This window comes from Erithacus rubecula (genome assembly GCF_903797595.1).
Source record: "Erithacus rubecula genome assembly, chromosome: Z".
Lineage (NCBI taxonomy): Eukaryota > Metazoa > Chordata > Aves > Passeriformes > Muscicapidae > Erithacus > Erithacus rubecula.
In genome coordinates this window covers 7,885,369-7,898,441 of record NC_136661.1, presented here as the reverse complement: position 1 = coordinate 7,898,441, position 13,073 = coordinate 7,885,369, and the positions used below count along the sequence as shown (strand labels likewise).

Genomic DNA, 13,073 nt, shown 5'->3' with positions numbered 1-13,073 from the left:
TAACTCTTTATTTATTCAGATTTAACTAGTTTTATACCATTTATAATTTCCTCTTAGTAGAGACTGCCTTATAACCTCCTTGGTCACTGAACTCTGCAATACACTTCATCACCCTGTCATGGCAAGATTACCTCATCCTGCTTGCTTCCAAACTTAGAAAGAAAACTTTTATTGGACACATATGTCTTTACTTACTAATTGAGTAAGATAAACGTCTTTGCCTAGTAAGAAATCTAATCCATTGCTAAGATTGCCTTTGTTGGTATTATAAGGTTCAAATTCTTTCTTATTACCCTTAACTTCTATACTTCTATAGAAGTATGACATTTATATGCTGTATTGTTATTGGGAAACCATTGCAGTGTGCAACTTTTTTGGGAAGCTATTTCAGTGTACCTACAATTCTGTTCCAATAGTACTTCAGTTCATACCTCCATTCATGGCATCAATCCTTATTTTAATCTGATTGGGTCCAGTCAGCAAGTTTCTGATGGCACTGAAGTCAAAAATACTTCGAAGGAGATTGAGGTAGATTTCCACAGAATCCACAATTTCCACTAGAAAAATCACACACACACAAAAGAAAAGTGACTACTGTTCACCCAAGTGAAGTTATTTCTTCCGCCTCTCTTCCACCCAAGTGAACTCAAGTCAGAGCACACAACCCCTCTATGACACTGCTTTGCTTTGATGTTCACAAAGGAAAAGTCTAAGGCTCCTGCTGCCTTCAGTGGGGCTATTGTCAAGCTTTAAGCCTTGGAAAGATCAACAGCTTTGCCTGCCAAAAGACTGAAGAGATAATGTAAGTTGGCAGCTCCTATTTCACTGAAGACATTCATGTGTGTATGCTATATCGAAGTAAACTCTTCTAGATTGTTCACTAAACCACTGAAACACTTTTTCTCAGAGGAAAAAGATGTTCATGACAAGTTGACACCAGAGATTCTATTCTTCTACCTGACAGCAGTATCTATCTGCATAACTCTTTCAAGGGAGACATACAACCTATTCTTCTAAATTCTTGCACCAGAAATATCTGTGTTCAGTTTGTTGTAGATGGACAACAAACTAAACTTTTACACTGTAGATCTCATTAATTTAGGAAAGTAAGGCTCAGATACAACATCTGGTTTTTTGCTAAGGTCTTGATAACTGGAAATTTAAATTCAAAAAAGCAGAGCACTACAAATTTTCTAGTTCTTTTGGATGTAAAACATTAAACAAAAATGAATTAATGAAAATAAGTCTGCCCTAATGAATGCAGTAACCAAACAACTGTCAAAAGCCATGCTTCTCAGTCATCTTGGAATGAATTACTTTTCTTGACTAAATTATAAAGCATATGTTATGCAAATGTCTTTTTTTCTGGTTAAATTAGTATCTTGAAATATCTTACTTACATGTTAAATTATTACTTAGAATCTCATCCAATTTTGCTCACAAACACTGACCTCACACTAATGCTCCTCTTTAGAGTAACCTGAAAATGGCATGAACATTTTTTGAGCCTGAGAAAAACACTTAGATTAGACTGTGACAATATGCTTGAAGAAACAAAGAAAGGTTCTCAAGGCTGAAAAACTCTCTGTAAAACCTGCTTGAAAAAGAGTCAATTCTATAGTATATGCTGAAAGTTTTAAACAGTCACTAAGATTATATTATTCCATATATTCTATGTCCTGCTCCTAAGAGCATTTTAGTAGGCCCTAAGCTTTACACATATAAACAAATGTGGTACTCTGGTAGAGCTGCTCACACATGTGAAGATAAAGCATATGAAGGATTAAAGTCTAAAAATTATTTTAACTGCTGCCAAACCCAACCTCAGTTGTTCTAACACCTCTGTAGCCTTTATACACGGGAGTTAGTTCACACAAGAGAAGAAAAAGCAGAAGTTTCAAATACATCAGATAGTATCTTAAATTACTTTTTAGATTATTTTCATTCTTTCTGCACCTTCAGTCTGCATTCAAATCTGTGTAAACTGTATTTATTCATGCACTTATAAGCCAATTGCATTGCCTCTGTAGGGCTCCCTGATAGCTCTACTATCTCTGGTTAATGTATTCTTGGAAGACATGATTGGGAAATTATTTTTTCTTAGAAAAACATACAGAAAAACTGCATACATAATTGGGGGGAGGAGGGTCTTATTTTCATTTATAAAAATACTATTTGGAGAGATTAAACAGTTTAAAAACCAAAATTTAATATTGTAGCAATTCTGTGATTCCGGAGTGGGGCTGGAGCTGAATTCTCTTTGTTTTTTGTTTGCCTAAAAAAACCAAACATGTTCTTTTGCAAAAAAATAAAATACCCCAGCAAAATCAAAATTCAAAGGATTTTTTAAATGAAAAATTTTATTTCTCCAAATGGAAGTTGTCTCAAAATGTGAAGTTGGATAGAAAACAAAAGGGCCTTAATGCTAGGACATCAGGAATGAGGAAAACTTCTTGAGGCCACATAGAGTTTTACATTATTTGAAATATATAAAATATACACTAAGTTTGAAATACATGTCAGGACCCTTTCATTTGTTTTTGACTCCTTCTAAAGAACAGCTGTGTTAGATAACTTAAAATCAACTGTAAGCATAACATGTACTTAAGCAATCCCTTTACACTTGTAGGATTTGTATAACCAGTGGCTCCAACTTTTCAGATAGTGTTAGGAAGACTGAATAAACTGAGTCTCACTTACTCTTTTGTCAATTAGACTACAATAAGCAAACCATTCCCAGAACAAAAACGTTTGTGTTTGGTGTTTAACTACTAGCAAGCATAAATTTGGCAAAGATACTTGGCTGAAAGATGAGGCCTGATGCACTTAAAAATCTGTAACTCAGATTCCTAAAATGCAAAACAAACATAAGACTCACCTATAAATGCACACAGCATTGGACACAAGCAAAATGAATTGGAAACCACAGTGCAACTAGAAAACTAAGGCCTAATTGCTATCACAGAAACATGGTGGGATGAGTATGAGTGGAGCACAGCAGCTGAGGGCTACAAGTTTTCAGAAGAGACAGGCTGGTCTTTTCAGATAGACAGGAGAGAGGGGGTGTTGTGTTCAATGTTAAGGAAGGGTCAGATTGTGAAGAGCTACCTCTGATAAACAGACATAAATAGACTGAGACCTTGTGGGTGAAAATCAAGAAGCAGATCAACATGGAACTCTTTGTGGTTAGGGGTCTATTACCATCCACCTGACATGGGGAGTCTCGTGATGAGAGTTTTTGCTTTATTAAAAAAAACCCCAAACCCTACCTCCACCGGCAACCTCAAACTTCACTGCAATCTCCTGGTATCCTGGGACTGTGGTTAGCTGTTAGAACAATTCCAGCAGCTGCTTTAATCTTTCAGGTGATATACGACACACCAATGTCATCTCCCTAGCCTTCTTAAAGGTCTGTTGACACTGTACTGCATGCCATTTTATCTCCAAATTGGAGAGACATGGATGAACTATTCAATGGATGAACTACTCAATGGAAAAAGAGTTTGCTAGATGGACACAGCCAGAGTGTTATAGTCAATGGCTCTCTGTCCAGGTGGAGGCCAGTGAGGAGTGAGCTCCTCAGGCTCTGTCTTGGGATCAGCCAGTGTTATTTTCACCAATGACATCAACAGTGACATTGAGTGTTTCCTCAGCAGGTTTGCAGACGACACAACGCTGAGCAGTGCAGCTGACACAACAGAAGGAAGGGATGCCATCCAGAGGGACCTGGACAAGCTCGAGAAATGGATCTGTGAGGATCTCATGAAGTTCAGCAAGTCCAAGCACAAAGTGTTGCACCTGGGTCAGTTCCAGACACAGGTACAGACTGGGAGAAGAACTCATTGAGAACAGCCCTGCAGAGAAGGACTTTGGGGGTTCTTGAGAATGAAAAGCTGGACATGACTCACAGCCCACAAAGCCAGTTGCAGTCCTGGGCTGCATCCAGAGCAGTGTGGGCAGCAGGGCCAGAGAGGGGATTCTGCCCCTCTGCTCTTCTCTGCTGAGACACCACCCGCAGTGCTGCACCCAGCCCTGGGGTTCTCAATACCAGAAAGACATGGACCTCTTGAAGCAGGTCCAGGGTAGTACCACAAGTATCATCAGAGGGATAAAAAAGCCTCTCTGACGAGGACAGGCTGAGATATCTGGGATTATTCAGCATGGAGAAGACTCAGAAGAGAGTCCCCTTAAAAGGGAGCTTATACAATGAATTTCAAAAATGGCAAATAGTGTTATGGGGGAAGGCTTTTAAACTGAAGGAGAAGAGATTTAGATTAGATTTCAGGAAAAAATTATTTACTGTGAGGATGGTGAGGTCCATGAATTGGTTGCCCAGAGAAGCTGTGGATGCCTCTTCCTGGAAGTGTTCAAGGCCATGCTGGATGGAAATCTGAGCAACCCAGTCTAATGAAACATCTACTTTCAGCAGCAGCAGGGTTGGAACAAGGTGATCCTGAAGGTACTTTCTAGCACAAGCCATTCTATGATTCTATACTGCCTTGTTTTTTGGTAACTCTTAGTAAGGCATCTTGAAGAACTGAAGTTCTGCTTGTATAATCACACATTATAATTCTGCTGCAATATTAATACAGACTTAATGGATTTAGCATGAGTAAAAAGCACACACTGATACCTCGGAAAGGTTTGAATTTGTTCTCCAGATCAAATTCTTGTCTTCCTAGGCGTGATAAATCAACTCTGAGATCAGGACAAATTGCATATTCCTCCAAGGTTTTGCTGATTTGATAGATTTTTTCTGAAACTATGTCTGGAGCAGGTCCTGTAACAGAAAATAATGTGGTGGGTCATTTCTTTTAAATTGAAGATTTCCTACAGCAAAAAAAAATCCGGAATGTATTTGAGTTACAATGGAATAAATAAAAACAAACGGTGGTAATTGTTCCACTAAAACAACTATATCATTTTTTTAAAAAAATTAAACATGGAAATACACTGCATTATGCACATTTTGATTCACATAGAGTATTTAAATAAATTATTATCCAGGGGCAGGGAAGATGAGGTAACCACAGTCATACTTGTTTGGGCTTATTGGTCAAAGACTGCCTTTTTTCACTCTGCATGGACTCTCAACATAGCTATTAAAGGAAAGTTTGTTCTTCAGCAGCAGGTTCTGGTGTTTCATGTGACTTTCTGCAAATGCATACCTGTGAAGGTCAGATAGCTTGGTGTTTCACATTATTTAATTAGAAAAAAATACCATTTTTAGAAATCCTACCAGTTTGATAGTGGTGCTATATCACAGTTTCCTTCTACTATCCTGAATGAAATTTTCTTTGTTGGAATTCAAAATACCTTACCTTAATTGCTTAACAATTAGCAATTACAACCTGGATTGGTTATGTTTCATTCAGAAACAGAAAACACATCTTACTTGAGAGTTACTTTCATTGCTGAAGCCTGAAAAATAGCTTTATTTTCAAAGATTTACTGTCAACTAAATTAAAGTTGCAGGCTTGATGCGAAAATTACTAGATGAACTATGCCATATGCAGTACAAAGGTTGAGTCTGAGTTGCAAAGAGTGTGAATTGCAGCAAGTCCCTTCTGGCTTATCTGACTCTGCACAGATTATATTAAAGCAACACTTCTACTCTAAAAATTATTTTGCTTATTTCCTTTGTTGTGCTCTTTCTCCTCATCCAAAATATCCTTGAAGGCTTTTTCCATGCAAACTGACCATTTGTCTACCAATACTGCTATATGCAGTGCATTGCCATGTAAATTAGTGTCTTCCATCTCAAATACAGTGTAGCAGGCTGGTCCAAACCAATCAATAAAAACCAGACACTTAACTCCTCATTTAGCTTACAGAACAACTTCTTACTCATCTAATCCAAACCCATCCAAAGGGTGAGGATGCCATCAGCTACAGATCTTCTTTGATAGCTGGATGTATTGTCTACTGACATTTCCAGCTAAGGAGGTCCCACAGAATCACTCTACATTCTCTTCTACTGCTACAGAGACAAACCACTTCTGCTGGACTGGGAGCTGCAAAACAGACTGAGCAAGAATACAGAGCAACAATAACCTTTCTTAGGAGCTTGCTGCTGTGCCTAAACACTGTCTTAGTTCAAACACACACCTTTTCAAACACATTTTCTTAGCTGGAAATTGAACCAATTTCATTATGGCCCTGCTGATTAGCATAAATAATTAAACCTCATGACCTGTGTTTGAGGAGTTTCATATAAAAAGCTTAATAGCCTTTTTGAATTCTCTTTGAAAACGCAAAGCACACTAGAAAGACTGCATCACCAACTGTTACACATTTATCAAGCAGATTTTACATGCATAGTGTGTTTTAAAGTTTATAGAGTGCTAATGCATCTAATGGTTTGGCTCTGGTATATGTGTGCTGTGACCCTGGCTTTCTTACTAGCTGACCTGACACAGTACCTTTAATCCCTCTGGGATTCAAGTCTATTCTGTTTATAAAATCACACTCATTTAACCATGCACATTTTTCAATTACACAAGAGAGAAGGGAGAAAGCATCCCCATCTAGGAGAGAGAGCACCTCCCACCTTCAAAATGGGGAAAGAAATATTTTATAAGCACTTCCAGTTGTTTTTTTTTTTTCAGCTAGAAAGCACTCTACATGTGTGAGGTATACAAGGTGTCAGCAACATAACTGAGTTATGTTATATGAGTGTACACAGATGTATAGAGTAAAGCATACAGAACTTATAACACACCTACATGTGTTAGTTGTCAATTTTGAAAAACAAGACTTCAGCTATATACAAAAATTCCCTTACTCAATGGCTGAATTGCAGTGGTAAAATGATACAACCCTCTACCTGGATGTGGCCAGTTACTTCCTGGGTAAACGTAAGAAGTGCCTTCTTCCACACAAGACAGTGAGTTATACTGCTTACAGTATTTCTGAAATTACATGCTTTAAAGTAAATGCCACGACAAGCAATATAGAAATATGAGGAAAACAGAGCTCCCTCATAGGCAACTCTGTAAAAGGATTAGAACTGTTACGGTGATCTGGATGGCTACATAAATGACTGTAAAAAACAGATGGCAACTCTGTTGTTTACAGAAATCTTTCAGCTACCCCAAGGGCTTCAGTGAACATTTAATGGTTATTTTTCCGACCCACATACACAAATACACTTATATTATTTAAGGAAAAAGAGATGCCTGTGTTCTTCACAGTTTTAACAGAGCAAATTAAAAACACATAGTTACAGACAGCTTGTCCTCACACACCATTTTCAGCATACCAAGATGCAATGTTTTAGTGCCTTTAAAAAAAAAAAAACCATACCTCCATTGGCAACTTCAAACTTGACTCCAAATTCTCCTCCAGGTCCCCCAGGACTGTGGCTAGCTGTTAGAATTATTCCACCAGCAGCTTTGATCTTTCGGATGATACACGAAACAGCAGGTGTGGATAAGATCCCATTCTGTCCAATAACCAACCTGCCAATCTAATGGAAAGAACAAGCCAAAGCACTCTGAATAGAACTAAACTTTTGAAAATTTGTATATAAACACACACACACAATAGGTATATAGGTACAGAACAGAAATGGTAAAGTCTTGGTACAGAACATAGTCTTTTGAAGAGAAATTTCCATAAGTTGGTTGCATGCTAACCTGGAGCACTGACAAAAAATACTGTAGCCTGGCACATTTAACCCTAGTGGCCTGGATACAACAGCAAAGCAAGAGCACAGCTACAAAGATTTGAAAAGCTCCCAAGCACAACACTAGGCTATCATCCTACTACAAAAACCTGACAGATAACCCCACAAATTAGCAAACACTCTCAGATATTAGTACACTTTAGGCCTGATTCCAAGGATGCATTTGCAGAGCTGGGGCTTTAATATAAAAAGAACAGAAAGAGAATTGCCTTAAACACAGCAGCCTTTCAGTGTAATCACATGTATCACTCCACATTAGGACCTGCGGCTCTGTAGTTGCAACTCTGTTGGCAGGACAGCCTTGGATGTCCTGACCCATAGAAAGCACTGCTCCTGCTGCAGCTATCAGTGACTCCTTGGCTATTCCAAACGAGCAGGGTGTGTTTCCCAGGGCACAGCTGAGCAAGGGAAGTTCCCACCATTCTTAAAATAAAAAAAAAAAAAAAACCTCTCAGGCGGTGTTATTAAACACTGACTCAATGTGTTTGGTATTATGTGCAGTTCCACTGCAAGGTTCCAATTTCAAAACCATGCCTTCATCCCCTACGCAGATACTACAGTTTCAGCTTAACATAAATAATCCAGGAGACAGCAAGAAATGTATTTACAAAGAAATACAAGAGAGTTCCAATTTCTGGGGAACCCAAAAGGGAGTGTTACAGATGAGAACGGAGGCAGCTACATATGGAGCTTAAAAGGACATTGTCTAAGTCTGGAACTTCTCAAACACATCAATATTAAAACCAAAAATCAAATAAACCAGCATCATCACCACCAATAACTACTGAGCAGTAGTTTGGGAAGGGCAGGGCAGTTAGAGGAGGCAGAGGGAAAGGCAGAACACTGAATCCCTCCCACTTCCTATCAGAAAACAGAGTGGGAATTGAACTTCAGATTTCATTCTCTGGTTTGAAGGAGATTTGATAGCTCCGCAGTCTGTGTGGCAAAGCAACAGCACAGGAGGTGTCAGTACCTGCCTCCTGTCCGCAAAGAGCTGCTCCCTCGTATATAGATGACCTTCTTCTGGACACCCACAAGAGGACCTTAATGGCCACTTAGAAGTGTGGATCCACATAATTCCAGAAGAGCAAAGGGTTAGAAGATTGTTTATTTAAACTGGTTTGGTGAACAAACTGAATTTCAAAAATTAAGATCACAAAGAAATTATCAACTTATTCCATAAGTTTTTTTTTTTTTTTATAATTTTCACCAATCACAAACTATGTCTAGCCCTTTATCTTTCACTAGAAATCACAGGATCTGCTTTTGAATTTTAAAAAATGCACAGAAAATGTATTTTCCTATCTGTGATTTCCACCTCAAGCTCTGATGAAAGAATGATTGTTTCTCTACCTGCTTCTCTTTTCAGAGTTTGCGCAGATAATACTGAAACCTATGGAATGTTGCTAGAAAACAGGAGAGTTAATAAGTTAAGAAAAAACCAAAAAATTATCATGGAAAGAAAAATATGATTTAAAAAAACCTTGAAATTGTTTGTTATGAATATTGTCCCTCCTTTTTTTTTAATTATGAAGCATGTAGAAAGCTAGAGCAATGACTCAATCTTCCAAATACAGCTGTCAGAAATATGTGCCAGCTCTTAAAAGAGCATTGTGTATGGGTAAACAAAAGGAATATGACAGCAATAACACTTTACAAAATGCTTGAAAATAACCACTCTGAACACTCTGGAGGTACCCAAGTATCTACACTTGCATGAAGGCTTACGACAAGCATGTTTTGAGTATTTCTAAATTTAAAGTAGTGGATTTTTGTCTTCATGCACAACATTGTATTTTTAAAAGTTAGAACAATACTTGAATTATTCAGAATGCATAAATTTACTAGGATTATCTCTTCACCATAATTCATTTCTTCCCATTCAGAAGATGATGCATATACCAGTTTACCCATTTTCTGGACGTCAAATATTAATATAAATGAGTCATCTGATTTGTCTTAAGCACTTGTCATGAGGCTACTATTTCTATGCTACTTTGAAATATTATTTATTATGCTAATTTCTGTACTACAGAAATATTGCAACAGTTAGTATTCTAAATTAAGGATCCTACAGATCAAATTACATAAATGATACATTGATATTTTATTTGCAGGGACTACTATAAAGTTTCACCTTATATTAAGGTCATCAGTGCTGCTACAAAATTCCCTGAGAACAGCGCAGACCTTGGAGGTGTAAATGTGCTATCCATTTTCCTTTGATTTTTTTCATTTTCGTGGCAGGAATGCACAAGGTCATCTTCTCTTGGTAGAGAATATCTCTATTTTAAATCAAATGCTAAAGTAGCATTTAATGCTACTTTAATTTCTTTAATCAATTTAACTAATATCTGTTTTTACAGACTCCTCAAAATCTGAGCTAAAACAGTAACCAAACTGTAGCCACATACTAACTCACAACTAAAGTTCCAATAATACCCTTCTGAAAATCTTGGACAATTTCATAGCACAGAAAGATTATCTCTGGAATTAAAAAACTTACATGGCTACAAGATCACAGGCATGCAACATCTCTTCTAATACTCTCTCCCTACGTCACATTCTATTTTGCCACTGTACCTTTAGTAACAGCAGAAACGAAGACCTCAGCAAACAGTTACAGCTGAAAGAATGAAGTACCCTATCAAGTACTTTACAAGAACACTTTTATGCAATATTACTGCTCACAGCTGTGCCTTTTCAGATGATTGAGCTGATTGCCATGGAGTCACTTAATGCTTTTTAAAATTATTTTTCCCAGTAATCTCTCACATGCCTCAGTCAATTACACTTGAAAGAACATGAAGAAAGCAGATTATATCCAGAACAACTTGGGGCTGTGCCTTCCTGTATTTTACTACAGTATCCTGAAGATGACTGAACACTACACTCAGTGTAGAAGCAAATTAATATCACACAGACCCAGGGAGGGAGGACAAGATTTGCATGAAAAGCCATGGAAAATAAAACTAATACAGTGTTATTTAGGAGACAACCAGTAAACTCCACTCTGCCATCTCAAACTTCCACAGCATTACCAGCAACACTGCAGTCTCTCTCTAGCATGTTGTCATGACTTTCCATACTCAGTGTAAAATCACTGCCTTCTGATCTGCCACTAAGACTCACAAATAACAGCTTCTCATTTAAACTTCCCATCAAAAATGAGACACCCACTTGGTGGGTCTAATGAAATATTTGCATCTAATTCATAGAGGAATTGTACTGCAGCTGCTGGAGCTTTCTACCTCAGTTCTTCCAGACATTAAGGTTGACAGACACTCCTACTGGCATGACACAGGCAAAAAGGGAAAGAGACCCTCAAACATCCTTCTACCACTCCACTTTGTTGCTTGCTGCAACCCAGAATGGTACAGGACCTCTGCCTGGCCTTCCTCACTCTCCCCCACCGTCCCATGACATGCAGTCCTTCACCCAAATGTGTTTGCTACCATCCCAGCTGTGTGCCCTGGTTAGACACCCTCGGCTGTGAACACAAGGAGCTGGTGGAGCACGCTCTGCTTGCAGCTGCAGAGCATGGGCCAGCCTGCAGCTGCTGCCACCAGGGTTAGGCTGAGCAGGCTGTGGCTGTGGTGCATGGACCCACAGCCCTGAGCTGGAGGGCGTGAGCCAGCAGCACCGAGGATGAGAAGAAGGCAGACCAAGCATTGGCAGCTGACTGACCAAAGGACCTCATCTCATTCCTTGTACTGGAGCCTTTGCCAGCCATGCCAGGCTGTTAGCACAGGGAGAATGTGGGATGAGTCACCAATTTAGAACAAGAGGAACCTAGCAACTCTAAAGGGCAATCCATTTACAGATGATAATAGAAAATCACTTTTATTTTTGTACTCAGCCAGCACAACTAGCCATGACTCTCAGTATGTGTCTTCCAGGAAGGAGATTAAAATTCAGTTTATCAGCACTGCTGGCACTCAGGGCAGCTGAACACTTTCAATGCACCTTTCAAGCCTTCCCCATGTTTCATCTGATCCAGCCTACATCAATTCACTTATTTCCTGCGATATTAGCAACATGCTTTATATTAACCACATCCAAAAGGACAGATCTTTGCTCTCATGAATTTTCTCTTCCTCTCCCCCTATTTATATAGCACAGCACTGAACAATGATGTTCAGTGATTTTCAGGAGATTTAGATATTTTCCCAGCAGGTGTTTTTTAACAACAAAAAACCAAACATACAAATACCACTAACTAAGTAAATGCGAAACTTAATGCATTTACATTGTGCTTGAGAGAAACAGAGGTGAGGATAAGCAGGGTGAAAATGTTAGAGAGGGAACATAGATTGTTTTCCCTACCAGCTGGACTGCTGAATCTCTGAGGACTGTGTCACTAACAAGATAACAATACATGAATTCGGGTAGTTGTGAGAACTTCGAGGAGACAAGTTTAGGGTTTGGCTTTAGAAGGCACTAGGGTGTAGTTTCTAAGAAACTTGCAGTAACTTAAGAAAGGGGAAAGTGTTATTACAGCAAGGTGTTATAATCATCTCAAACTGGAAATCTCTTGAGGTCAGAAAGATAGTCCAGAAAGATGGGAAATGTGACAGAAGCATTAGGAAGGAGGCAGGCTGACAGGAAAAATTAGTCAGTATAACTTTCAGCTGAGAAGCCCCTGCTCCTCTAAACCCTAAATTTCTTTAGCACCTCAGTTCTTGTGGTCATTCTGCACTGTAATCCATTCTTGTAGGAGCATGCAAGGACCACAGCCTGTGCAGGGCAGCTCTTGCCACTGGGCTCCTGCTTTAGCTGTTGCTGCACTTTATGCCATGTAGTCAACAGGTACAACTCCATCAGTGACCCTATCTCCATGGAGCTACAACGGCAGTGGGGTTAGGGAGCAGCAATCCTCCTTTCCTTGCAACTCCTCACACACCATCCCACCTCCTCTGCCCTACACTCACTCCCTGGATGCTATCCTCCCTGCACTGCAGATGGAACTACTGTGCTGGTCTCGACACTGCCCCCACTTCCACCAGTGTCCCCCACGGAGCCCTCCTACCCCCCTGGACACATAAACCTCTACCAACTCCCTATATGAAAAGAGATTTTGTACTAGGTTGACAGTATGTAACATAACCTCTGAAATCTCAGGCAACACAGAACATCTGCTTGATATTATCAGCATGTTGAGAACATGCTTCAGAAGTAAATTTAAAATACTCATCATTCATACAAGATTGGTTGGTCTTGTATGTGACAACAAATCATATTTCAAAATTGAAAGATCTTTTGAAAGGACTGCCTTTAAAGCTCTGAGCTTTTTTTTAAAAAAAAAATCCCTACCCCACCAAAAAAAACCCTATAAAATTATATCACTCCTTTTGCCAATCTAGAGGATCAGTCTAGGCATCTTAAC

General features: G+C 39.0%; 1 protein-coding gene across 1 annotated transcript in view; it reads right to left on the bottom strand.

Moving 5' to 3' along the window:
• The window catches only part of PGM5 (phosphoglucomutase 5), a 67,395-nt gene that overhangs the window by 52,931 nt on the left and 1,391 nt on the right, over positions 1 to 13,073 (bottom strand). The window contains exons 2-4 of the mRNA XM_079330035.1: positions 7,306 to 7,468; positions 4,634 to 4,780; positions 432 to 557 (exon numbers count right to left, since the gene is read on the bottom strand). Coding sequence (XP_079186161.1) covers positions 432 to 557; positions 4,634 to 4,780; positions 7,306 to 7,468 — 436 coding nt within the window. The remainder of the gene's footprint in view (positions 1 to 431; positions 558 to 4,633; positions 4,781 to 7,305; positions 7,469 to 13,073) is intronic.